A 27547-nucleotide genomic window follows, 5' to 3' on the forward strand; every position below is an offset into this window, starting at 1 on the left:
TGTTACTTGCGCGTTTACAATTGAAGTTTTTCAAATACCCCGAAAATTATAAGTTATAGAAAATTATAACTTTTCCTCGTTTGTTTATGTTTCGTTTCTCATGATAAGGAATGTCTCAGTTTTAATTGTTTCAAATTGTGAGACGCTTTTTGAAGCACGAATATGAATAGCAAGGTATGTGGCATTGTCAGATTTATGATTCAATTCCATCTGAATGATATATCTGATGATGCGAAAATTAGTATGGCAGTGGTTGTTCATAAACAAACATTATCGTTTCGATACCGTCCAGTAGCTATCGTCCTTGGCAATGACGATAATGTCTGAAGACGTTAGCGTCATCGTCGATAACGATAACAGACGGTATCGTCATCGGCGTTTACGATAACTTATCGATTAACAACCTTGGTCTCATTCATCAGTTCACGATAGGGGATGTCCTTCCAGTGGTGCGGTACTGTCAGTAAGGCACAAAACGTACTAAGTAATATTATAAGCTTGGGCTGCTTGGAAACTTATTTTCCATTTAGGGAAAATTTCAATGCAAAGCTTTATTTAAGATTTTTTCAAAGAGTATCAGAAAACGGTACAAAATGGCAAAAAGACGGGACGGTTGAAAATAGTCGAAAAAACGGTACTGTCCCGTTCAAAACGGTACGTCTGGTCAGCCTAACAAGTTGATAGCGGAGGGATCACTCTAGCCTTCTGAAAGAAAACCACGCTTGGGAGAGTTACTAAAGCTGAACCATTACCAAAATGAAAAGACGCTCCGGAAAAACAATAAAAGCAGTTAGGACCTTTTGAAATGTTTATCTAGAGTTGTCTTGAGTTCCGATTTTAGTAGAATAGGCCATTCGATGTCAACGGATATAAGCATGAGTTTTTTCTCAAGCCTCGATAACTACCTCTTGACGCGAATAAGTCTCTCTTACAACAAAACTGAACAGAAGGACATTCAGCAGAAATTTCTTCAGGAAATTACAATTAGTAATGAAATTGACAGGAGGCAATGGGGCTCAAAGAAGCAAGCGTAAAAGTAAGGGTGAAAAAGTATACACAGAAGCACAGAAATACTATAAGCATATCACTTACTCTTAACAGCAATATAGATCATTGCACGATGACGTCACAGAAGACATAAATTCGACAGTTGTAGCGGGTTTGTTTACATAGTAAAATTTTCGGCTCGAATTAAAATGCGGAAGTGTCTTGTTGAAAATTGTGTTTCCAAGAATAAACGAAAAGATTACAGTAACGATTTCGCATAGGTGGAGAGTTTTTTTTTTCGATTTCACTCCTATCACTAAACAGTGAATGGAAAATTTCTAACATTTTGTAAACAAACCCGTGGGAAATGTCAGAAAAGTGAGATTATTTTTCGTGTGCAATGATCTATTGTTTATAACAGAAGCAGGCCTGTTAATCGTCACCCAAGATGTGTATGTATATGCTTTTTGAAAACAAAAAAAGAAAAATATTATCTACAACTTTGCCGAAGACGTCACACCGATCAAACAAACCGTTTTGGCTTTAAAAATATTGCTAATCATCGATACCTTCCCAAAATATCATTTTTAAATAGCTTCTCAAAAACCAGTCGTGTTCCAAAAAATTAAACCAATAATAGCACAAAATGGCATCTTTTGCCCATAGGAACATCATTGCAAAGCTTCAGCCAAATCAAAAATGGTCGATAAACCCTCTCTCTAGAGGTCAAATTGGTTGCCCGTTTTTTGTGAAATTGTACGTCTAGGACTGCATACTTAGTAGTATTTAAGATAATTCTTATGAAATTGAACGTAAACAAATCTTGAGTTTATACTGTCACATTAATAAACAACACATTTATTGAATAAATAATACAATAATGTAATTCCACTACGATAAAAAGAGAGACAGATTGTGTGACATATATTCAAAAAGTTCATTTGTTTTATATTTTGTAACGATTCAGGGCAAGTTCCACTTGCATCTGAATCAAAGCTTGATTCTCTTCGAAAATTTCCTTTGCCAATATCTGCCGTTTTTGTTCTAGTAGAGCATTTTCCTTTGCATACTGCGCAACCAAACGTTCATAGTCTCCGTTATCACTTACTGTACAGTCCAAGCTGCTTGGTCCATGGGTAATTCCGTTATCGGTAACTAACAACCGTTTCATACGAACTATTTCTGTTCGTTCGGCGTTGATACGTGCCTGCAACTGGGCTTTCCAATTCAGCAACTCTTGATTTTCTAATTGTAACCTAATTAACGTTAAGTAGTCCGGATGATTTTCTGGTAGTAACATAAATCCATTATCAGTAACAGTAACCTGGTCGCTTATCTTCACTGTCTCAGTACTTCCAGCGACGCACTTTGACGACTGATCGTTTTCAGGTGATTCAATTTCATTGATTTTCTGTTCAATCAACGCCACATCCTCTGGGGTTTCTTGAGGAGTATTTTTCGCATCTGTATTCGTAGCTGATTCTGTCGAAACACCAGTAACAGTTTTTATGGAAGATTCGTCATCGGAACAAGACAGTTTTGCTTTATTCAGATCAATAGACATGTCGCCATCTACAGTATCATCCAAACTTTTTTGTGTACAGTCAGGCTTTTTTTCAAATACCCTTAATTTACGCTAAAACAAGGAAATTGCATAGTATACATCTGTATATTAGCCAACTGCAAAATATGTCACCTTCAGTTGTGTGATTATTCGTTGCACTTCCCACAGCTGTTCTTCACGCTTCTTTGTAACGAAACCGGCGTTCATCTCTGCATGAATTTGTGCAAGTAAACTTTCCTGTTTTTTTAACTCTAAAGAAATCTCATCCGCTGTTTCTGGTAAGTTTGGGCTTGATGCAGTGATTGGTGGAACATATCTACAAAATAAAACTTATATTTTTTTTAAACACTAGTCAGAAGCTACCAAATCACTTCATAAAAAATCTTGACAACAAGGACAGTTTATATTTCCGAATTCGCTTCATGAAAAAACGCTGCAAAAACCTAAGCCACTAATATTGCCCCTGCCACATATAGAAATATAACTGCGCTTCTTAGATGAAGCATGCAGAACAATCGAGACGATCACTTCGAAACGAGCGAACGTTATCTTTATTTGTACAAGTGACGATATGTATACTGCAGATCCATCGGTGAACATTTTATCTTTAAATTAATTAGACAAGCAGCATCTTGTGTATCACTTGCGAAAGATAAATTCCAGGAAATTTTTTATCTATGATAAGTCCATGGTACTGAACATGCTCTAAAACCTAGAAGGTAATGCAAAAATTGTACCCTAATTCTTGATTTACACGATACGAACTTTACGTTTTGAAAAAATAAAAAGGTTAAAAACCGTCAACAGCTCAAATCAGTATGAAAAAGAAAGCAAATAAAAGTCTTATACTAATTTAATAGAGAAGCAACCTTGAAAACATCCACCAGTTATAACAATCGAGAAAGTTCCAATTTTATTATATTGAAACTGCATATTAACTCAATTTGTCAATGCAGAGAAATATACTCTTTCAGTATAATGTGGTCTTAGGCTTGTTTCATTTATTACGTTTTGTGGTAAATTTTGGGTTTGAAATTTATACATACTTGAGCAATTCTGTGTCAGCGAAGAGATTGTTGCAATGACAGAGTATAGCAACAAATAATCGATGAGACATTTGCAACGTCGGGCTAAGCAACATCGCCGTATTCTGTGCGTTCATTTTTGTATGAGTTTCGTTCTGAGTCACTGCATCTAGATGAAGTATTATCCACGCTAATAGTGTACGATTGCAACTGGGCAGCTGCTGTATTAAGCTCACAAGCTCTTGCTCTTGTTGCGAAACTTCTGAATGTGAAGCTACTTCTTCGAACTGTGTTGATAGATCGGTTGTTAGAATAGGCTCTGGTAACTCCTTTAAAAATAGTTTTAACAAACTACATGCAATTGGCACATCAAACTCATCGACACAGCTTCCTTCGCGGCTATTATAAGCCTTTTTTAGCTGCTGCAATTTAGTTTTCACTGCTTCAACTTTATATATTTGATCGCTTTGTAATCCATGCTCTTGTAAATAATCAATGCAATCGCGAACTACTAAAGGCAGATTAATTGTGTCATGACATCTACTTCGTTCTACAGCTAATCCCAATGACACTCCAAATATAGGTTGCACGTCACCAAGGTCCAGCACTTCTTCATTGACACTTGCTTGCTTCAATTTTTTCTCCTTTTTGTCCTTAGATTTTTCCTTCTTGTCTTTGTCCTTTTTATCTTTCTCTTTCTTTTTGTCTTTATCCTTTTCTTTCTCTATTTTTTCTGGCTGTTTTGCTTCCTCTTGCTTACTTGTTTCTGGTCTTTCTTTTTCCTTTTCACGCGATTTTTCTCGTTTTTCCTTACTTTTTGATGGGAACTTAAACGCTTTTGTTTTTTTAGATTTTGATGGACTTCTAAAATATAAATCTCTTTATTATTGTCGTTTTAATTACGCAATGTACTTATTTTATTAAAAAAGATTTAGGAACTAATAAAATAAGATATTATTTTTTTTGTTATCTGCTAACAATAACTAATAAAGTTATAGAAGTTGGCATTTGTTTTTAAAAATTGATTAATAACCAAGCACGTATATCTTGCTTCTTCCGTTGGTTTGAACTGAAAAATAGAGCAAACTAAAGGGCTATTATGTGACCAATATATATTAAAGGAATATTAAAATAACACAATGTTGGTGATGACATTTTAAATTCAGAACTCTAATGTTAACTTGCAATTATAAATTTCATCAAATCATGGATGAGATCAGTTTTTATCAGTGTTAGTTTTTTTACTGCAATGTTTGGTCTTAATCTGCATTACATGACAAATGTCGTTTAAATGGCATATGCAATTTAATTTATAATTACTTAGTTTCCAGGTCCTCCTCTGGTGAACTCTCACCCTCCAATGTCGCATAAGCACTCTTTTTCTCTTTTTTATCTTTTCTACGGCCGATTAAAAGTTCTTTTTTGCTGACCTTTTCAGCTTCTGCTTCTGCAACTATTGATACAAGAAAAATAAACTGAATAAAAAACAATGACTCTCGATCAAAATACTTACAATCTTTATCATCCTTTTTACTCCTGCCACTACCTTCAGGAGCATACAGTCCGGGAAAATCTTTTTCCACGTCCGGACTATCAAAATCCATTGAATAGTCGAATTTTTGATTGCGGAAAAAATATTATCTCAGGTTCTCACAACAAAACTGTCTAGACGACGTAGTAAAACAAAAACGAAAATTTGTTCAATGCGCAATGTTTGTTGCACACATCAGTATTAAATACTTTTTGTTTTGTTTTGTTTTGTTTTTTACCCGTAGGTGTTCCGTACTGTCAGGCTGTTCACAACATGCGACCCATCTCGCCAATGTTTGTTTACCTTGTTTACTCCTTGTTTGACAAGCTCAACAGAATGTCAATGGTGCCAGATAGTTTCAGAGTACATCAGCTTGAAAAATCCAACATATATCTGTGTTTAATAAATAGGATTCACTCGAATTCGATTTTCAGAAAGTTAGTGCAAATATGACGAACTATGAATCAGCACAAAATCTGAAGTAACTGAGAATATTAGATAAAAATCATAAAAATATTCTACGCAACTGTAAAAGTCTTTGATTTAAACATATCTGCAGATGCTGAATGATGAATGCTATAAAAGATGACAGATGACCCCTGAATGCTATAAAAGATGACAGATTTTTTCTATAGAGAACACACATTAGAGAGGGGCAGAATAGCGATTTGTACTAAACAAGCCAGGATGCCAAATATACAGACAAATCTGTATTATGCGATCGCATTATCAATAACCTTAAAACCTTCGTGTGACTATGAATAGGTTTATGAACAATAATTAAATTTAAAAACTTGGTCTAGAATGAAAACATAAAATTGTTGTCATTCTGTGTCACGGTAGTATTCTAAAACTCGTCAGATATGTTCCGTTTTAATTTTCGAAAAACGAAATTTTCCAAACACTACACACTTAAAATAAAACACCGAATTCGGTAAAATTTTACCGGAATCTCAACAGCTGAACGTTCGGTGAAATCTTCGGTGTTTCCGAATATTACCGAACAGTTTGTGAAACCACCAACCGAGTGGTCGGTAATTTTCGCAGCTTTTTTGTAATGTTCCAAACCGAGCAGCCAGTAAAATTTACCGAAAGAAACTTTAAAAATGAACAAAAATACCGAACACACTTGTAAAAAATACCGGTTGCAGAAAAGTCGGTTATAAATGAGCCTGCCGGTAGCGTCTAAAATCAAACTAAATCAACCAGATCACTTACGAAAAATGTTAGCGACTCGTACATCCATTAACACTTTCCAAATTATAAATATCCTATGTTTACACACAACAAGAACTAAAACAAATCAGCAGCACCAGTAGAAAATATTCGCGTCTTGCACGGTTGCACGTATGAAAAAAATGGCCACCACATTCGCAATTTGGCATTTTTACAGGTTGTTCGGTAAAAAGTTATACAAATTTCGGTGAATGTAAAATTAAGCAAATATTTCGGTAACAGTTAACAGAATTTGGTAAAACTTACAGATCTTACAGAACAGTCGTTAATTTGATGCTTTTTTGCAGGAATACCGGTATTATTACACTTTACCGATGGATTATTGTAAAAAAAATTACCGAACGACTTTTTTTGGATTAAGTGTGTATGATTCAGGAGGGAAGTAGAAGTGTGGTCTCAATCTTAAGAAAAAGTCCTCCTTGTTGGAGCAATTTATGTTGTTAAGTTCAATATACTATTTCATGGGAAAGCTCATGAGAAAACACGGTGTCTCTGGTTGAAGAACTTATCCAAACAAAATTAGTATCGCTTTAATACTCGTCATTCGAAAGCTTGAGCTGTCCCCTTTAATATCCTACCAAAATTGAAATGTTCTATCGGGGGGTCTAGAACAATTTGTTTCCGAACATATATTTGTAATTGAAAAACTAGTGAAATGGAAATAAATAATATGTTTCAGAAATACAAAAAGTTATCAGGGTTGTCTGATCGTACTAAAATATTCAGGGTTGTTTTTATTTATATAACAAAACAAAGCTTTACATAATATCAGATTTTTTGAAAAGTGGTAAGTGGGGTAAAAAAACCCTTGAAAATTTGGAGTCGAAAATCAGCTGAAAACAAATAAAATGTTGTGACTTTGATTAAACTGATTCAGATTGATGATTTTAATTGATGATTGATTTGATTGATTTCTTCAAAAATCGACATTCTATCCTAGAAAGAAAATATAAAATGCCGGTTGTTAAGAGTTGCTGTTGTGGTTTCATTATAGGATATTTGCAATTTTCTTCAAAGAATGGTGATTATTGCAGCTCTTTTTTGCAACAAAACTGGACCCTGTATATAAGCTATACGTTTTATAGAGCAACTCAAGAGCTTTCATTTGATGTTATTAAAAAATGCGCTGTTTTAGTAACGACCGAGAAAATTTTATTATTCATACATGTTTTAAATCATTATTTAAACCCATCGTGTCAGGAGCGCAACTCCGTTTTGCATCGATGTCCCCCAACCGAGCTTAAATTTCCAGGGTTTGTTCATCCATGAAATAATTTGTACATATAAGTTTTTTTGGGAAAGGAGTTAGTGGGGTGAAATGCAGAGTGGGATTCAGGTGTTGGGGGCCCGGGACAGAAATTTTCGTGGGGCCTCTTTTCTCAAAAAAATTAGTTGAAATGATTTAACGCTTCGCTGGAAGGTGACGAGCAAAACAAAAAAAAATCTCCAACCTGTATTCACGTCTGGTCCTAAGACAAGACGTGACAGCTGACTTCTTATTTTTCTTTTCGTAACGGCCGTCATCCCCGTCGAAATTTTTTTGAACGTTCCATACCGTTGATGCCAGAATGATTATTTTTAACAACTTCTGCAGGTCAATGAAAATAAAACAAATTAAAATTGCAATATATAGGCGAATAATACTCAATTCTTATTTATTATTTTATGTTCAATAAAACATACTTCTATTATCAAATTTTTTCTTCCTAAGTTTCTTGGCACCCAATTTTTTTCTTTCTAAGTTTCTTGGACTTCAACCGAAATAGTAATAAACGATTAATCAATGCATTTTTAAAGTTATAACAGTGAAATACATTACTCGGTAATCTCATGTACCTTGCATACTTTTGCATCATTATTTATGAACAATTATAATAGCTAAATTATGACTCTCCAGCATCACTGCTTTACAGTGAAAAGTAACCTCGTTGTATTTTCTACGTGACGATTGCGTTATCGAATTCAGCCAATCAGCAGCCGGTTCAAATTGGTTGAATGTAACGGTGACCAGCTGTCACGTCTTGTCTTAGGTCTGGTCTAGAACCAGGGGGGTCCCTCGTATCGTAAGGCCCGGGGCATCGTACGGAATCCATATATTGTCACACATGAAGAACGCATTGAATCTGTCCAAAAACAATTTCTTTTGTACGCGCTTCGTATGCTAAATTGGACAGCATTTCCCTTACCATCATATGAAGCACGCTGCATGCACTTAAATAACGCCGCGAACTTTCAATGCTTTATTTTATCAATGACATTATTTCTCAACGCGTGCAATCTACTAAATTATTATCACAACTAAATTTTTATGCACCCAGTCGTCAATTAAGAAATCGTAAAATATTTTCGGAAAATTCTCACAGAACTAACTACTCAAAAAATGGCCCAGAAAATCGCATGATGCGTAACTATAATCAGCACTGCGAAAATATCGACATCACCATGGGCAGAAATCAAATAAAAAAATAATGAAAATAATGTATAGAATATAAGAAAACATTGTATTAAATTTATTTCCGATATATTTTTTACACTTGAATCGCTAGAATAAGTTTGCACTTCCAGTGAGCATCTGCTCTTTTAAGGAAGTGCGATACGATGTTGTTAACTACAAGTTGAAGCTGGTGATGATACTTGACGACAATTGTGGGGTGGTGCTGGTGGTTCGCGCGTTGATGGCGTTGCTCTGGTTTCGGCGTACGGCGAAGGTATTGGTGAGTAGTGTTTTGTAGTATTCGGGTGTAATCCAGAATTAGGCTAGATACTGTGGTATTTTCGTTTTGATGATAGCTCGCAAACGACGTTTGAAGATATATGGTCGTTAAACAGTTTGCTACCAATGTACGACATTTTTTTGCGACCGTATTCCGTGTTTAATCGTGGCTAATATAGGTGACCAGTTTGTCTGCTTGAGCGGTTTTCGTGCATTCTTCTTGTGACAAGGACTGTTGAAGTGATGTTATTTCGCAAGTGGATCAACATTTGATACTCCTGGAGTGCGCGGATTGGTAGGGTTGAGTCCCTGGGATCTTCGTATAGTAGATGAGTGGGATACAGATGAGGTTTCCGGAACACGGCTTTTAAGCTTCTGTTTTGTATCACCTGTAGCTCTCTTAAAGAAGATTTGCAAGCCAGTCCCCACGTTGCAACTAGGTACTGGAGCCGAGAATGGATTAGTGAGAAGTATAGTGTTTTCATAGTCGCCAAAGGCAAAAATGATGGAACCTTCCTTAATATACCACATAGTGATGTTAGCTTTCGCTTGAGAGACTCAAGATGGGCCTTCCAGTTCATTCTATTGTCTAGCGTTAGGCCGAGAAATGGGTATTCAAATACTTCTTCGATGACACGATTGGCAATTTTAATTGGCTCGCGAGCCGGGAGTTCTCGGCGGAACGAGTGAATGAGCATATACTTGGTTTTCGATAGATTCATTGACATCAAATTAGTTTGAAAGTAGTCATGTAGAAGAAGGAGGTCCCGTTCGATTTGAAGCTGGATAGCGGTGCATTCTTCCAGTTTATCAACAAGCATTTTGTGGTTTATTGTATCGAAGGCTTTTTTCAGATCGATGAACAGAGATCCTACTATTTTTCGGTTGTCTAGCGAGTCGGTTACACCTTCTACAAGATCACAAGACGCACTAAGCGTGCTTAAGCCATGCCTGAAGTCATACTGTTTGCTGTAAATGAGACGATGCTGATCGGTGAAGTTGACAATCCGGTTAACAATGAGCTTCTCGATGATTTTGTCGAGAACAGATAAGCAGGAAATAGGACGGTAGTTGGTTGGATCCCTCGTATCACCTGATTTAAACACGGGGGATACGCGGGCAATTTTCAAGCAGTCAGGATATATTCCTGTTTGCACAATTTCATTGAATATGTTGGTTAATAGTGGGGCAAAAACATTATGGTTTCACAAAACTAGCAGGAATATTATCCGGACCGGGTGATTTTTTGATAGACAATTCATTAAATAATATTGTTACTTCATTCACGGACGCAGGATGCAGGAACAAGGATGACTGGTATGGTGCTAGCGTGTTAAATTTGTGAATGTTCCTATCACTGTTTATTGAAGCTGCTAGTGTGGGTCCAATGTTACAAAAATGGTCGTTAAATATTTGGCAGATTTCATTCGTATCTGTGGTGATTCTCCCATTCGTTTGTATCTCTTTCGGAAAGCCTCGTTGGTCCTGTTTTATAAGTATTCCGTTGATTAGTTTCCAGGCCGATTTATGATCGCTTCGACTCAGAAGATTGGAGTAGTAATTCTTCTTGCATGCAGCTTTTTCTTTTTGTAGTTTTTTTGAAATATGCACCAAGAGGTCATTCAGACGTTGCTCGGATTACGTCGTGCAGATTTCAACGTTTTTTCTTTAATTTGAATAAGTTTCCACAAGTTGAACGTCATCCAAGGACAATAACCTTTTATACTCGCCCGTACTGTCACTGTTCGCGTGCACTGCTGACGTAGAGAATTGTAGCAGTTGATCACATGTAGCAATTTTCCTTCAGCTGAGCGCAGATGAGGCAGCCCTGATAAGGATTCAAGGAATCTGTCATTTAGAAGCTGGTGATTTAAAATTTGTTTTTCCAAGTTACGTTTTATAGGTGGAGACAGCAATTTGAAGGTAGACGAAATAAGACAATGGTCGCTAAAGTCGTTCAGAACTGTTTCGTTAACAACATCATCAGCTAATGATACACTGCATACAACATGATCCAGGATGTTACCGCTTGCTGGTCGCGTTACATCAGTGTTAGTTACTATCGTGTTGTAAGACGTCAATGTTCGTAAGTATTCCTGCACTATATTGCTACTAGTTATATTAACAGGAATATTCATATCACCAAACAAAAAATTATTATAACTGTAGTCTATTATAACTGTAGTCTACATTTGCTTGACAAAATAAATAAATAAACGAAATTTTTCCGATCAAACCCGAACCCGAAAATTTTATTTTCGGGAAACCCGAACCCGACCCGAACCGGAAGCTGTGAAACCCGAACCCGAGATTGTTTTTTTGGAGGTCAATTTTTTTAAACCAATTGGAGACTGGGATGTTATAGAGCTATAGCCTGCTATAGCCAGCAAATTAAATCTAGGTACAAAATGGAGTTGCGCTCCTTGTGTAACAGGTTCAAATGATGGTCTAAACCTTGTTATGAAAAAAATCGATTTTTTTTAAACGATGCACTTTTTGAATACGTCCAATAAAAGCTCTTGAGTTGATTTATAAAACGTATTGTTTAATTGTAAGACCTAGTTCTGATGACAAAAAAAAACTCAAAAAATCACCATGTTTTTGAAGAAAATGTAAATATCTAATTATGTAACCTCAACAGCAACTTTTAATAACCGACATGGTATATTTTTATAGGATAGAATTACCATATCAATTTTCAGAGATATCGATTCAGCGTACAAAAAGTTATAGCTTTTTTTGCCTTTATTTTTTTATTTACACTTCAGCTAATAAGATAACAACTAGAACATAGATAGTACATTTCTTTGTCCCGCAGAAAAAAAAGAAATATTCGCACAAATTGCTCTAGATCTTTTTGAAGGAAATTAATTTTTTTCTCAGCATTTCCACACAACCGAATCAATCTAGTTCGGCAATTTAGTGACAATGCAATAATTCCGAAGTTCTTAAAATCTCCTTCGGGAAAATTCTCAAAAAAACTGCCGAGTTTTTCTAAAAACGTTCACTAAACATCTGAGTTGTTCGGGTCTTAAGTGCAATTAGGTGCGTAAGATTTGAAATCAAATAAGCGGCAATCCAGAGCGCATTGAAAATAATTTCGTTGATCCGCAAAAACTCGCGACTCGCAAATTACCTCCGAGACCCGGAAGCTTCGGACGAAACTCGGAGAGGGACGCGGAGCTTTTTTTCATCGGTTTCCGGAAGACCCGAGTGTTTAAAGAAGGAATGAATGTTGTGTGATGGGCAAGCATAGTTGACCCGTAATCCGAGTTTCTCAAACAGCAGATTGCATACAGCATGTTATAAGTCAACATTCGATTTGCTTACTACCGTCACGTACCTAGGCATATATAATAAGAAAAATAAACGAAAAATTTGCTTAGAAAATAAGGACATTTCTTTATGGTTTGCCAGGCACCAACCTCTCCCATTCCGTCTGATGGTATTTTTGCCCCAGGACAGCCTCTCCAGCGAAAGAAATTTAAGTCCAATTCGTGTAAACACTTTTCAAGTATTGGTACCTACATCGTGGAATTTTTCTATTGTAGAAACCAACTCAATTGAAATTACCTTTTTGAATAAAAACCATGTCCAGTTCTGCTTATTTAAGGAGTTATTATTATTATTCTTGATATTTTTCCTTCTTTTTAAGTCATCAAAAAATATTCAAGAACATGTGAAAAAAAAGTTCGATGGAAACAATATTTGAAAATATCTATTTCAATAGAAAAATTAAAATTTGATACAATGAACGAGCGGAAGACAAATATCCGAATGAGGAAAATCAACGGATAGTACGATCGATTTTTTTGAAGATCTTTTCTTCTTTTAAAAAAGAACGTTCCTCTCATCAGAATTTTGACGCTCAAGAAGTTTGCCACTTTTAATTGAAATGTCTATTTCTTAAAGGCAGTCAGTTCTTGTTATATTGTTTAATCGATTATTGGTTTTATACTTTTGTTGGAAATTTCTTTTTTTAAACATAAGCTGTTCTTTCGAGTGGTATTACAGTTTTGAGTTTTCAGAAATTCAAACTATTGATGGAGATTTTTTCACAACATAGATGTAAGTTGTTCTAATTAATTGATCATTCGGGTATTTATTAAAGATCGTCGCGGAATGTTCAAATATGGAATAACTGTTCCTATAACCACAGTAACTGTGTTTATTTTTAGATGTGTTATAAATTGCGAATAAATTAATAACCCAACTGGTTGATTTCTTGGCAGATAAATTTTAACCCACCCCCCAGGGTTGAATATTCGTAACAACCATGCCCATAACCGCATTACAACTTGGACTACAATCGTTATGATAAATCATATTATTTGAAAAGACAACAATAAAAAATTCACTAAATTCACTGTTTCACTTAAAATATAATTTTATAATTATCATTAATTTACCAAATAAGAAGTCGACATAAATAACAACTTTATTATTGTATACCTAAATAATATAACAAAATTGAAGTTGAAAGTTTTCGGATACTGTTTTTTGTTTGTAATTTGAACACACATTTTTCGTTTATAGATTATATTTCTACCTAGTAAATAACATAAAACATTATGTACAATTATCATCTAGTTTGATCTTTACAGTAAATGTTGAAAAAAGATTGACAAATAGTGGCACTGACAGAGATAAAATAACAAAAATTACTAAATCTGCAACCAACCAAATCATTTTCCACCTAAACAATATCGCACGCTTAGCCTTGGGGCTAATAGCGGTCTCGATCAACTAGATCAGTTGAGAGAATTCGTTATCGATATTGTTTTTGGCACATTTTGTATGTGTAGGATAAGTACAACGATACACGGTACCCCAGTGCTGAGTCGAGAAAATTTCCAGCTCGAAAAGATCCTCGACTCGATCGGGAATTCAAAAAATTAACGAAAACATTTTTTTAAGAAACACTGAACAAGTTTAATCAAAATGCCATTTATAAAGCAAAATTGCAATGTCAGTGACAATATTCAAGTTAAATAGATTAATTATTTTCTATTATTGTCCAACATTCCATGAAAAGGTGTCAAATTCCTATACATATCTCTTTTGGAGCGCACTTTCATACGAAATCTGCAATTTTTCGATGATTAATTAACCGAGCTTTAAAACTGGTGGACAGATGTCGAAGGCGTTTTCAGTACGTACCGATACGCTATAGCAACTGATTTACTTCAATGAGCCGCCGACATTCTTAATTTTACCAATCTCTGACATGCATAGATATAAAAAGGACTAAAATAAGCGAGATCTCAAAATTTTAGATTTTTAGCAACTTCAATAAAAAGAAATCGAGAATAAAAGTTTGGGCAGTTACTATTCAAGAGTTAATGGACTTAGATCTTCAATTGTTGCCTTAATTTAGACAGAGGAAAAGTTTGTCCTCCACATCGACTATCACATTGATTTCTTCAGAGTAAAAGCAGTAAATGCATTTATGGGAGGTCTGGAAGAGCCTTTGTGTCAACTACTAAAAACTAGCCGAGAACTTTAAATAAGGCACATCAATTCTGCTTGAATTATTCTAACATGGATACCAGACAGGCCCGGATTTAAGAGGGGGGGCAATGCTCCGGGCCTTTCGAAACGAGAGGCCCTCCTAGTCCTGGGCCAGATATAAAGACATAGCGGAGACCTTTTTTTGCTCATCACCTTTCAGCGAAGAGTAGAGTCCTTTCGATAAACATTTTTAAAAATCACGTATTACTCAGAAAATTACACTCCTTCAGGCGAAACATGAGAATCAGCAAACCGTGTCTAATTTTAGGACTCTTTTAGTCAGGACATCAAAAGACAGAATCACGAAATAAATCAAGGACATGTTAAGTAATGGACAGATCAATGCTCCTTTCACGATATTCAACCGATCGTGGAATAGACGCTGACGCCACACATTTCAGCCTTCAGGGCATGGATTGTTACATTATTGGACACCGAAGACCGTAAGAATCAATTTAGCACTTGTCGAGGTCGTGTTTCGCAAACCGTCGCGCACCGAGTGCAGCTGACATTTGACGCCGCCATCGTCATTCAAGGTGGTGGGGAAACACGTGCTAATAGAGAGTGCAGAGGCGGACGAATTCTCAATTGAGGAGACGGTAGAAAGCTTCTATGGAGAAGTTAGCGGCCGGAAAAACTGAAAACGGAAAAATACTCGTCCAAACAAAATCTATGGCAGCCGCCGAAAATCCAAAAAAAAAATGAAAGACTAGGTGAATACAAAGTTATAGTCTCCTGCGGGCGAGCAATCATTTCAACGGTAAAAAATGCAGGTAAGCTAAAATCTCAAGGAATCATCGATGTCAGACGTGTGATGCTAAAAGCAAATGGTAAGCTAAAAAAACGAGTCTTCTTGCACTAATCATTGACAATCCGAACGAACCTCTGTGCTCCTATGTGCAGCGAACCTCAAAGTAGCATATGTAAACGATCCAATGCGGCCATACTACCCGAAACTACGACGCGGCTTTAAGTGCCTGAAATACGGACACATCGCAACTGGCTGTTCCTCTGAACAACTATGCTGGTGATGCGGAGAACAATGTCATGATAAGGGAAAATACGACATGAAGGCAATGCGTCAATTGCAAAAGCGAACAACATGTGTCTACTAGTAACAATTTTCCAATCTGACAGAACGAGAAAACAGAGCAATAAATAGAGCCATAAGGCTGAGAATGAGCCAAACCAGACTCACAAACGGCCACTACGCAAAGAAAGAAGATACCGCTATATGCCCGACCTGCGGCACTAGGATAACAGTAGAACACATTCTTACCGAATGCCGACTTTTTTGCACAGCAAGAAGAAACTGTAGCTTAATCACATCGATACATTATTTATTATTTTACTGGGCGACGGCATCTGCAATCTACAGTAAACCATAGACTTCATAAAAGCAACAAATCTACAGGCATTGATCTAACAGGCGCAGCAATATACAAATCAAACACGACTAGAACCAACATCAGCTTTCTTATCGAATACGAACATTCTAACTTCTACAACAACCATCAGTATCAACTAGCAGCACAACCAAGCAACCAACTCTACAACCAAATTCCGGCAACGACAACTCGCAGCCAACGACCACCAAGTAACCAAGACGTTACCATCATCGAGATTCACTAGGGGTCTTCACATCGAGCTCGTATACGAATACCCAGCCGTAAGCTGGGTATCTTCCATTACTCGTCAATGGAGGTGAGAATTTTTACGGATTGGTATTTGTTTACGAGCTCGACATGAATACCCATACTAAGTACACACTGGAATATTAGGGGACCACGACGCGAGCTGATACCTACATCTGAGCACTAATATAGTGATACGGAAGCAGTGGATGATCCAGGCTATTAAAGCAGCCAGGGTAGCCGCTGCCATTAAACAAGTATAATCAACCATAGAAAACACTGACAGATGCATAACAATCAACTGTGAAATTATATAAAGACCCGAATGACCACGATGATAGAAAGGTCTATAATGAATAAACATGAATGACGACAGTAGGGGTTGCTCGGGCCGTTCGCGATAGTTATGTGTGACTCATACCAAGTGAAATCTTGTGTGAGAGAAATTACTTCTGAAGCTCTGCAAAATGGCCGAAAATTTCGACCTACAAGCTATGCTGAATGAAATAATCAGTTTCGAGTAGTGCGTAAATGCACTCCAGCTCCTGTTGCATTCAGAGCAGCTGCAGCAACAAAATGCAGAAAATGCTGTCATTGCAGCACCTGCACGACCGGACTTTTTCAGAATCCAGAAATTGAAACATTTGATGGCAATAATAAGCAACTAAATTCATGGCTTACAACAGTTCAAAGAACTCTATGTCAGAGACGGAGTTTGTAATGAAGTTTACAGTTTGTATAAACAAACTGTAATAAATAAAACCGAAGGAAAAGCCCACGACACTATATGTGTTAACGGTGACCCCGAAGGAATAAAACTTCAATTCAAAAAAAAAAACAAAAACAAAAAAAAAATAAAAATAAAAAATTCAAACATAAGGTGGAAAAGAAATCACTATCAAATACAACAATTCTGGCAAAGATTGAGAGATGAATACCTTCATCGATTAAGAGACTACGCGGAGTGGACTCGTCGAAACCGCAACTTAAAGGTTAGGGAGATAGTACTCATTGGCGATGATCACGTTCCGATAGGAAACTGGCCTATCACGACATTAGTAGAAGGACTAGACCTCGTCAGGGAGAATATAAAAACGTAACGTGAGGGTGTTATAGCATCACTACCAACAGAATCAGGAATGTTAGCGGATGCACCAATTGAAGAAAACAAAGAACTATCCAAAAAGCAGAAGCGACAATGCAGGTTGATGCATCAACTAAAAGATCCAAAACCATCCTTCGCGAATCAAACGAAAAGTAACAAGATGAGCCTCCGAGAGCTTCCGAAACGATTTGAGACAGCAGGCTCTGTCCCGAAGGGAGGAGAAAATGTTAGTTTGCTAAAAAAGCGCTTTTTAATGGTCTAGGTTTAGTCTTAAAGATATACCGAATAACAAAAAAACGAACAAGCGATTCAAAAAAAATTCAGCCCCACGCGACAGATTATCAACAGCACGCAAGAAAATCAACTCACAACTTATTACTACTGAAAACTCGACGCCCAAAACCAGAGTAGATTGAGAATTTTTTAATCTAATTTTCAATACAGAGAGCGTAATTAAAACTCTCGAAGATGTAGAAATACCATAGACACACAATTTGCCAACCTCGATATATAGAGGCACAGATTGTTAAAATACTGAAAGAACTCCCAGTCCAAAAGGAGTCAACTGCTTGAAAATGCCGATTTCACTCATACAAACAGTACAAGAAATTTTCCAAATTTTTTTCCTGGAATATATTTGCAAAAGAGTTATTCCAGAGGTCTTATTAAAAGATGTTCGGCTAAAAGAGGATCAAGATGCCAACATACGGGACACACACCAAGTCGCTCATCGTGGAGCCAAGGAAAACAAGATGCAGATTCTTCAGCGCTATTTCATCCCAATTTCAAAGAAAAAAAAATTTTAGTGACCTGCAAGAAAAGTAAATACGACAGAAGCTCAGCAAAACAAATCAAAAGAAGCACTTTTGGAAAAACTCCATTTAACAGATTTCATAAAGACATTTCTTTCATGAGAGGAAAGAAATGGCTCACCATCATTGTTGGGTTTTACGTTCTTTGCCAAGACAAGAAAAACAGTTCCGCACAGCAGTTTTACTTTAAACAGCTTCAACTAGAATTAGTTTTATTTAATCGATGAATTGTAACAAATAAATTTAGCTTACAAATCTAGTTTTTCCTTGCATGCGATTTCCTCAACCTTAAACTGCCTGAATTATTACCACCGACTGTAATTAAAAATACAATTAGGTATCGGTATCACTTCTCGCTTCTTTATTCGCTTACTGCAACACTATCTTTCACTTCCAACTGATCTATCTTTCCGAACTTCACTTCTACAATCAAATTTTCTACTAATTTCCCGTAAACTCTATACAAAACCACGCCAGAATCTCTTTTTACCTTCCTGCTTTTACAGTATCTGTTTGTTTACATTTTTTTCTATGCTTCTATGCTCCAACACTTTTCCTTCTGTCATTTCTACGCCTTAACCCACTGACATTTCTTGGTATTCAAGCATGCAGCGACGCGGCTGAAACATAACCAGTGTGGCCAGAACATTCCCCGGCCCTGAACCCTGTCCCGGGAGTGCTATCCGGCTCAGAGTTACCTTCTTGAATCTCCATCACTGCTAGTTTCGCTGTCGCTCGCTTGAACCTTCCGCTTTTCGTTCGCACCCATGCCTGTCGAACCCGTCCGTCACCTGACACGATGGGTTCCTCCACCACTCCTCGAATCCAGCACTTTCGGCTGTTACCTTCCACGACGTACACCAAATCTCCAGATTTCAACGGTCTAGTCTCGCCGAACCATTTTGTCCTCTGATTAAGCGAGGGGACATACTCCTTTATCCATCTCTCCCACATCACGTTGGCTAACTGCTGTGAACGCTGAAACGCGTCCCGAAGTGCTTTTGCTGTGTGTACAACTGGTGAACCTGCGCAAGGCTGGTTCGGTGAGGTCCCCTCAAAAAGTGGTTCGGGGTGAGTGCTTCAGCTTCCTCTGTCTGCTGTGAAACGTAGGTGAGCGGACGGGAATTTATTATGCCTTCCGCCTCGACAATAGTTGTTTGCAGAATCTCATCCGTTACACGCCTACCGTCGTCAAGAGCCGTCAGCATCTCCTTCACTGAACGTACAAGACGCTCCCATACGCCTCCCATATGGGGTGTTGCTGGCGGATTAAACGTCCACTTTGTCCGAGCGTTTGTAATTTGATCGGCGCAGTCGTCTCCTATTCCCCGAACAACTTCTAGCACTTCTTTGCTAGCTCCTCGCAGATTGGTTCCGTTATCGGAAAAGAATTCGCACGGCCAACCACGACGACCCACGAACCGATATACTGCCATTAGGCACGACTGAGTAGTCAACCCATGTGCCACTTCCAAATGCACCGCGCGTGTTACCAGACAGGCATCCACGTGTGGAATGTAGTACAATTGCCTCAGCTCGTTTTTCACCGCCTGGCGGTATCCATGTCCACTCCTCTCGTGATAATGTTGAACAATCAACCACGTAATTCTATGATTGTTCGGCAGAATCGCTGGAAAACGTAAATCAGACGGAAGAAAGTCTGCTCGCTCAACTCTTCCCTCCATGCGGATCAAGCCACTCTCATCGAGCAACGGAGTCAGTTTGTACAACGGACTAGACCTTTCGATGGTTATCCACTGATTAGTCGGACGATCCCTGTTTCGTTTCAGTACCGTCAGCTCATCGATAAAGTTTTCCACCTGCGCCATTTTCAACAAAATAGTTCCGCTTGTTGGTACTCGCTTTGCTGAAGCGGCCGCCTGATCGACGCGCCTTTTCTTAACTTCAGTACCTTCGCCTGTTTATTCGTTGCACGCAGTACCTCAATCGGCAACCCGGCAACATTTCTTTTACAGTTCGACACGAAACGAAGTACGCACGCCGTAGTTCGTACTAACACCGTCCATTTAGAGAAGCGACCAGGATCCACGAGAATGTCCGATCCTTTTACCTCATGCAGCAATAGATGGATCCTCAGTTCCTCTGTCGTGTTTGCCGGCGGCAGTTCTCTTTTTGGCCACCCTCCGCGAACCCACGAACTGTTAGGATGCATATCCGGATCCTTGGCCCACTTCGTAAGCTGGTCTGCAACGTTAACTCTCGGTCGGTACCCAGCGCCAATCGGTCAACCTCGTCAGAGTAAGAATCTCACCAATCCGGAACCCCACGAACTGTCTGTACCTTCGCTGATCGGATCGAATCCACGATAGCACTACGCTCGCGTCGATCTAGTAAACAATTTTCCCAATAACGATGTTGTGGTTCTCGAGCACAGCCCGCGACAACCGTGCTCCCAAAACAGCAGCCAGAAGCTCTAGTCGTGGGATCGATATCTGCTTCAGTGGTGCCACCTTAGATCGACTCCTGACCAACGCACACCTTACTTCTCCTTGTACGATCGCCCTGAAATACGCTACACACCCGTACGCTGTCTCGCTAGCATCAGCGAATACGTGCAACTGCAGATTCGTTATTTCGTTAGACTTTGCACCTCCAAAATAACTCCTTGGCAGCTTGAACGACCCAACGTTTCGCATCATCTGTATCCAGCGCAGCCATTTCTGGAACGATACTTTAGCATCCCATTCACAGCCATTTCTCCAAAGATCCTGGACCAACATTTTTCCACATACGGAAATCGGTGTGAGAAATCCCATGGGATCAAATTGAGCCATCACAAAGCTGAGAACCGCCCGCTTCGTCGGATGTTCCTCGCCATCGAGGATTCTGAGGAAATCCGTCTTTGAAGCGGTAGCGAAACAAAAACTATCGTCTACCGGTTCCCAAACGATCCCTAGAACACGCTCGTACTCCGTGCCTTTGTCTCGACTGAAATGCACTGCTGTGTCTGCACTACGTTCGCCGATTCTCTGCAGAAACTCCTCCGAATTCGACACCCAGTTTCGTAAGTGAAATCCTCCCTTCGAGTGAATATATTGCACTTGCCTTGCCCGTTCGACTGCCTCCTCGACGGTATCTGAACTGTCGTAGTAGTCATCCACGTAGTGCTCCTCTATAATGGCTACCGCCGCCTCTGGGAACTCTTTTTCGAACTGTTTCGCGTTTAGATTTTTAACGAACTGCGCTGAACATGGCGAACACGTTGCACCGAAGGTTGCCACGTCCATCACATATACTTGCGGTGCTCCAGTTGAGTCACTGCCAAACATGAAACGCAGCGCTTGCTTATCTTCATTCCGGATTTTTAACTGGTGATACATCTCCTGGATGTCCCCTCCGAAAGCCACCGGACCTTGTCGAAACCCGCAAACGACTTTGGGAAGTGGTACCAGCATATCCGGTCCCTTCAGTAACGCTGAGTTCAGCGAAACACCTCCAACTGACGCAGCTGCGTCCCAAACCAGGCGTACTTTACCAGGTTTCCGCGGATTTATCACCACGTTCATCGGTAGGTACCACACCGTCGAGCTTGGAGTTTTTACGATCTCTTCTGCAGTTATTTTATGAGCGTAGCCCTTCTTTTGGTAGTCCACAATCTGCTGGCAGACGTTCTATTTCAACGCTGGATCCTTCTCCAGCTTTCGTTCGAGTGCTCTCGTTCTCCGAACAGCCATCGGATAGCTGTCAGGAAACCATCGCTCATCTTTTCGCCACAGTAACCCTGTTTCGAAACGATCGCCCACCCTCCTCGTTGTCGTTTCGAGAATTTCTCGAGCACGTTTCTCGTCGACCGGTTCCGGCGCGGTGAACGGTGTAACCGCTGTCTCATCCATCTCATATTGTTTCCGAATAAGGTCGTGCAGCTCTTGGTTGCTCACTCGAGCCACTGAATGCAGATTCAGATACGTGTGGACACTGGTCTTACGTTTTTCCGACCCATAAATCGTCCAGCCGAGCCTCGACCGTACTGCGATAGGTTCACTTGGTTTACCGATGCGCGACTCCAATGGCGCGAATAGATATAGGTTGTCTAAACCTATAGGAATCTTGGGCAGCTCCGACGGATAATCCTTAGTTGGTACTCCAGCCAAATGCTGATACCGTTTCGCCACTTCCGCAAGCCGTACGTTTTGCTTCGGCAACTGCAACTCCGAAACCGTCCTAATATTGAACAGCGGGAACTTCTCCTTCGAGCCTTTCGCGGATATCATTAATTCCACCCTCCTGGACAGCGGATGATGGTTGCGCTGACAGTTCCGAAAAGTGCACCGAATCTTCGACACGCATCGCCCATTACCGTGTTTATTAAGGCATAGCCCACACAGCTTCTGCCTCTCAATTTCCCTCAGCCGCTCCCCCACATTCATTCGTCTGAACCTTTCGCATGACTTGATCAGATGATCTGGCCGTTTACAGATTCAACATACCTTTCCGACTATGTCATTCTTATAACCGTCATTACGCTCCTCCGAGTCGTGCATGTGCACAAACTACTTCAGCTTTGGAATACCTCTACTAGACCGCGCATGTTCATTAACTGACAGCATTGCAAACTCCGTAACCTCGGACACGTCAGACACGATCTCGTTCGTAAAGTTTGTGAACATACGAAGTGGACTGTCTACCTTGTTCCGCTTATACCGGACCCAATCCAGCTTGTAACTAGGCGGCAGCTTATCGACTAACTCCGATACCAACATCGGGTTGTTAAGGTGTTCATTCAAGCGAGCAGCTTCGAGATGATCGCCCAGCTGCTTTACAGTAATCCCGAAGTTGATGAATGTTTCCAAGCGATCCGCTCTCGGTGCCGGTGCATTCCTTACCTTCGCCAACAGGGTCTTGAGCAGCTTTTCTGGTTTCCCAAAAGGGTTCTTAAGATCTTGGATCACGTCCGGTACAGAATCCGGTATCACTAGCCGACTCCTTACAGCTTCAAGCGCGTCTCCCATCAAACAATCCTGCAATCTCTTCAAATTTTCCAAATTCGAGAATCCGCAAGCTGTCGTCGTGTACTCGAAACTGCTTATAAACAGCGGCCACACTTCCGGTTCTCCCCTGAACTTTGGCAGGTTATGAGATACCGCTTTCCGAGCAGCCAACTGGTCTCTCGAAATCCTGTTAACACAGCGCCCCGGCCCATTTTCGACTTCCTTACTGCGCACACTGTCGTAAACGCTGTTTTTAGGCTCCTCGAAAACGTCACTGTCAATGCTCTCTGCATCTTCGCTTTCCTCTATTTCGCCACCTCCGATTCCGGATGTATTCGATCGCTGTGTTTCCATTTCACTTCCTCGTTATTCGCCTTTCGGTCTAGCACCGCGATAGTCTTTTGCTACCGATCCCGCACCAAATTTTCTTTGCTCTTGCAACCAATCGTTTACCTTCGACTTCGATTTCGCATCCAGAGCACCATAGCTTTTTCTCCCAACCGCGTCCTCTTGCCTTTTCAAAGCGTTGACTCGCTGAATACTACATTCTAACTGCTTCCGAATCGTATCCCGCCTTTTAACGGAATTTCGTTCCGCAGCCAGTTGGCATTCCAACATTTTTTGCTCGTGTTCTAACTGCTGCTCTTCCATTTCTCGTTGGAATTGAAGCTCCTGTACGCGCGTTTTCCCGTTTTTGCTGCATTTGTTCTTCGTACAAAGCCTTCTTTCTAGCGAGCTGTATCTTCCGGACCTCAATCTGCTTCGCAAAATCCTGCCTCATTCGCTGTTCCTCTTCCGACTGCTGCTCAGTCGAACCAATGACGAAACCAGCCCCTTGCTCGGATCCTGCATCGCTCTTCGAGCCAGATTTCTTAGCACGCTTCTTACCTGCCTCCGGTACCTTCAACGGTTGATCAGCAGATCTATCGCATCGCGGACAGTACCAATCCTCAATGGCTACCTCCTGATCCACACCTGCGCAAGAAAAATGTGCCCATTTTCTGCACTCCGGACATTGGACCCAGTCGATATCGACAGATTCATCCTCCGTTTTCCGGCAAAACAGACACCTCTCGTCCTTGGAAAGTGATGAGCGCATTCTCACAGGTTATGTTCTCCGAAGTAGATTTTTGAAGTTTGTTGGGTTTCACGTTCTTTGCCAAGACAAGAAAAACAGTTCCGCACAGCAGTTTTACTTTAAACAGCTTCAACTAGAATTAGTTTTATTTAATCGATGAATTGTAACAAATAAATTTAGCTTACAAATCTAGTTTTTCCTTGCATGCGATTTCCTCAATCTTAAACTGCCTGAATTATTACCACCGACTGTAATTAAAAAAAAAATTAGGTATCGGTATCATTTCTCGCATCTTTATTCGCTTACTGCAACACTATCTTTCACTTCCAACTGATCTATCTTTCCGAACTTCACTTTCACTATCAAATTTTCTACTAATTTCCCGTAAACTCTATACAAAACCACGCCAGAATCTCTTTTTACCTTCCTGCTTTTACAGTATCTGTTTGTTTACATTTTTTTCTATGCTTCTATGCTCCAACACTTTTCCTTCTGTCATTTCTACGCCTTAACCCACTGACATTTCTTGGTATTCAAGCATCCAGCGACGCGGCTGAAACATAACCAGTGTGGCCAGAACAATCGTGGACTGATTTTCAAAATTCGCTAATACTATACCAGTACCGTCGCGGAAATCCATTAAGCGAGCTGCTCAAACTCAAATGGTACAATAGAAAGACTCCACTCGACCCTTATAGAACTCTACCGAACCTCACAGCATGAATACAAAGATCTTTAGGCGATCAGACCAACATCCTTGCTGATGCGTACATATACTGACTACTATTACTGACGTGAAAACACAGTAATAATAAGTTTGGTAATCCAAAATAACCCGCGTTCCGTAGTATTTAACACCGTAAATACCACTTGCACAGAAGAAATAACACAACATTCCAATGAATTACACTCTGCATTCGAGATCGAATTAAATAAACGAAAGCAAAAATAAGAAGAGAAATTAAAGAGAAAATAACTAAGAACCGGAAGATGAACCCACAGGTATTCTAAACGCAAATAATATAACGTACGATTGGCCCGAAATTAAAGAAACTCGATCGAGACAAAAAAAATTAAAACATTGGATTTCGAACTTACGTCTGAAAGCCTCAGCAGTTATTACAGCCGAGTGAATTAACTGCTTGCGTCTATTATCGTGCAAATTTAAACAGACGAGAGAATGAGTCAAAATGCCGACTCACACACTACATATTTTCGTAAAAAAAGCATTAGATTCATTCATAAGAGGATTGGAGAAACCTCTCAATGTCTTATTGAAAACTGCTACGCCAACAAGTTTGGCAGCAGCATACCAATTTTGTATAGAATTTTACAACATGGATGCGAGAAGCGCACCACTCAGAAATGAGCATTCTAATTATTCGATTCCTACACCTGGAGAGCTAGACATGCAAAGAATTCCACCACATAACCAAAATATTCCTTACGAGAGAGCTACCCTGATAACCGGTACGAACGGAAAAACCACTTTTGTATCCAATAAGCGAAAAGACGGCTTCCGAAACCAACAATCAACGCCAACGTGCCACACATCGATCGAGCCCATCGACCGATGAACCGTGGAGATGCTGACTAGAACAAACGACACCAACACGCCACATATCGATCGAACCACCGATCGACCGATGCAACGTGGAAGCGAAGCAACACGGGAACACCACCGAAACTACTGATTGTTGACCAGATAGTTTTTAGGCAAGAAAATTTTAGGTATAGAAAAAGAATTCAGTCTGAAGTGAGCTATTGAACTGTAGAGATATAGTGAAGAAATGGAATATTTTTTTATCTCTGTTTTAACGAAAAAAGCATTACTGGCGCAGTCGACGACAAGTGAGTGGAAGTAGTATCGCGATTTTTTCTAAGTGCATTTTCACGAGAGGACTTAATACAAAGTGAGTGCTGAAGTTTAAAGAAAAAACACAAGTCCGAGCAAAAATCGAGACTTAACAATAAGTTGAACAAGTGAAGCGTACACCACAGAATATCACAAAGAAGCTGAACTTGATGAATATAAGCGCAGATTCAACCGAAAGCACCTAGAAGAGGAGCGATTACGAAAATTCAACCCGAGCATAATTCATCGAGAATTACTGGATCGGTCGGTGACACCGCCGTTAGTGAGCGAATATCACTTAGCTTGTGTGATTCGGAGCGAAGCAAGAAAACCACCCACGGCAACCTACCACTTACAAGAAACCACAGGACTCCGGATGTTTCTGAAAGCACTTCTGTAAGTACAAAGAAAACCTTTTTAATCAAAATACAACTAACAAGTGAAAAATACTAGGGTTGATAAGTGACAACTAACAGTGAAAAATACTAGCGTTTCATAAAAGACAACTAAATACTAGTGTGAAAAATGGCCGAGCGCAACTTTAGAATCTCGCCACAATTCGCGGCACCAGAACTGGATGATTCCGACCATGAAGAGGAACCTTATCCAAAACCCGTACGAGCACAAGTTACAATCGAAGGCTTGCTGGAACAAATTAAATATCTGAAAGAGAAGGCTGACGATCCATTTATGTAATTCAGAGGCCAGACCCAATACAAATTTTTACCACCTTCAGTGGAAAAAAGAGACACATGCTTGGCTAGAGGATGCCAAGAACACGCTCGATCTCTTTAGAAATTATCGAGACGAACCAGTTTACTGCCAACTAGTCAAGGCAGTGAAAAATAAAACTACGTGAAGCCAAGGAGATACTAATCGCCGCAGGAAACCTGAACAACTGGGCCGACATCAAAGAAGACATCCTTAATTCATACGGAGATAGACGTGATCTAACGTCACACATTCAATCTCTATTGTATATTACTCAGGGAAAGAAGACCATCCTCGAGCATTATAACAGAATTAAAACGACAGACACCACGATTAAATCTACCGCGGCAACCATGGGAGACTATCGCGATGCAACAAAAGCTATCAACAACTTAGTCAGCCTTATGACGCTGACCAGATTCATCGATGGGCTAACAGATTACCTGTTGATGCATGTAAGAAGCTATCGTCAAAAACCCCTAGAAGAGGCGTACGCAATTACAACGCAATACGCAAACGCCGCATACCCGAAGAAATTCAACAAAAGGCCAATAAAAATCCTAGCTCGAGTTCAAACAATAACTCATTTAATCAGAAAACTAACAATTCGAACAACAATGGTTACTATTCAAACCCAAAACCATCTGGAAAGTTCAAACCAAGACATGTCGATGAGAACAGCCAGGTCGAAGACACAGATAATTTGAAATATTGCGACACAGAAAATGGCATTAAAGTTACAAACACTAACGGTACACACAACATTAAGCATTCAGTATCATTCGACATATTCCAAGTTAAGGAGAAAATAAAGTTCATCGTGTTCAAATTTCATG

General features: G+C 39.5%; 2 protein-coding genes across 3 annotated transcripts in view; both read right to left on the reverse strand.

The window, feature by feature from the left end:
* Window positions 1-1810: 1810 nt before the first annotated feature.
* On the reverse strand, window positions 1811-5526 carry LOC129732495 (ralA-binding protein 1). 2 transcript variants are annotated; one of them, XM_055693419.1, is made up of 6 exons: window positions 5317-5526; window positions 5090-5241; window positions 4897-5029; window positions 3598-4440; window positions 2684-2867; window positions 1811-2623 (listed from the first exon to the last, which is right to left on the reverse strand). In XM_055693419.1, the coding sequence occupies exons 2-6, from the start codon at window positions 5178-5180 to the stop codon at window positions 1934-1936; spliced, it is 1941 nt and encodes a 646-aa protein (XP_055549394.1). In that variant the 5' UTR covers window positions 5181-5241; window positions 5317-5526; the 3' UTR covers window positions 1811-1933. The 2 variants fall into 2 exon arrangements, with proteins under 2 accessions (XP_055549394.1, XP_055549395.1); XM_055693420.1 differs by having other exon boundaries at window positions 5346-5363.
* Window positions 5527-8825: 3299 nt separating this feature from the next.
* LOC129732496 (golgin-84) overlaps window positions 8826-27547 on the reverse strand; it is a 95933-nt gene continuing 77211 nt past the window's right edge. Inside the window, exon 5 of the mRNA XM_055693426.1 lies at window positions 8826-10884. Coding sequence (XP_055549401.1) covers window positions 10840-10884 — 45 coding nt within the window. The 3' untranslated portion in view covers window positions 8826-10839. The remainder of the gene's footprint in view (window positions 10885-27547) is intronic.

Source organism: Wyeomyia smithii, chromosome 3 (genome assembly GCF_029784165.1).
Source record: "Wyeomyia smithii strain HCP4-BCI-WySm-NY-G18 chromosome 3, ASM2978416v1, whole genome shotgun sequence".
NCBI lineage: Eukaryota > Metazoa > Arthropoda > Insecta > Diptera > Culicidae > Wyeomyia > Wyeomyia smithii.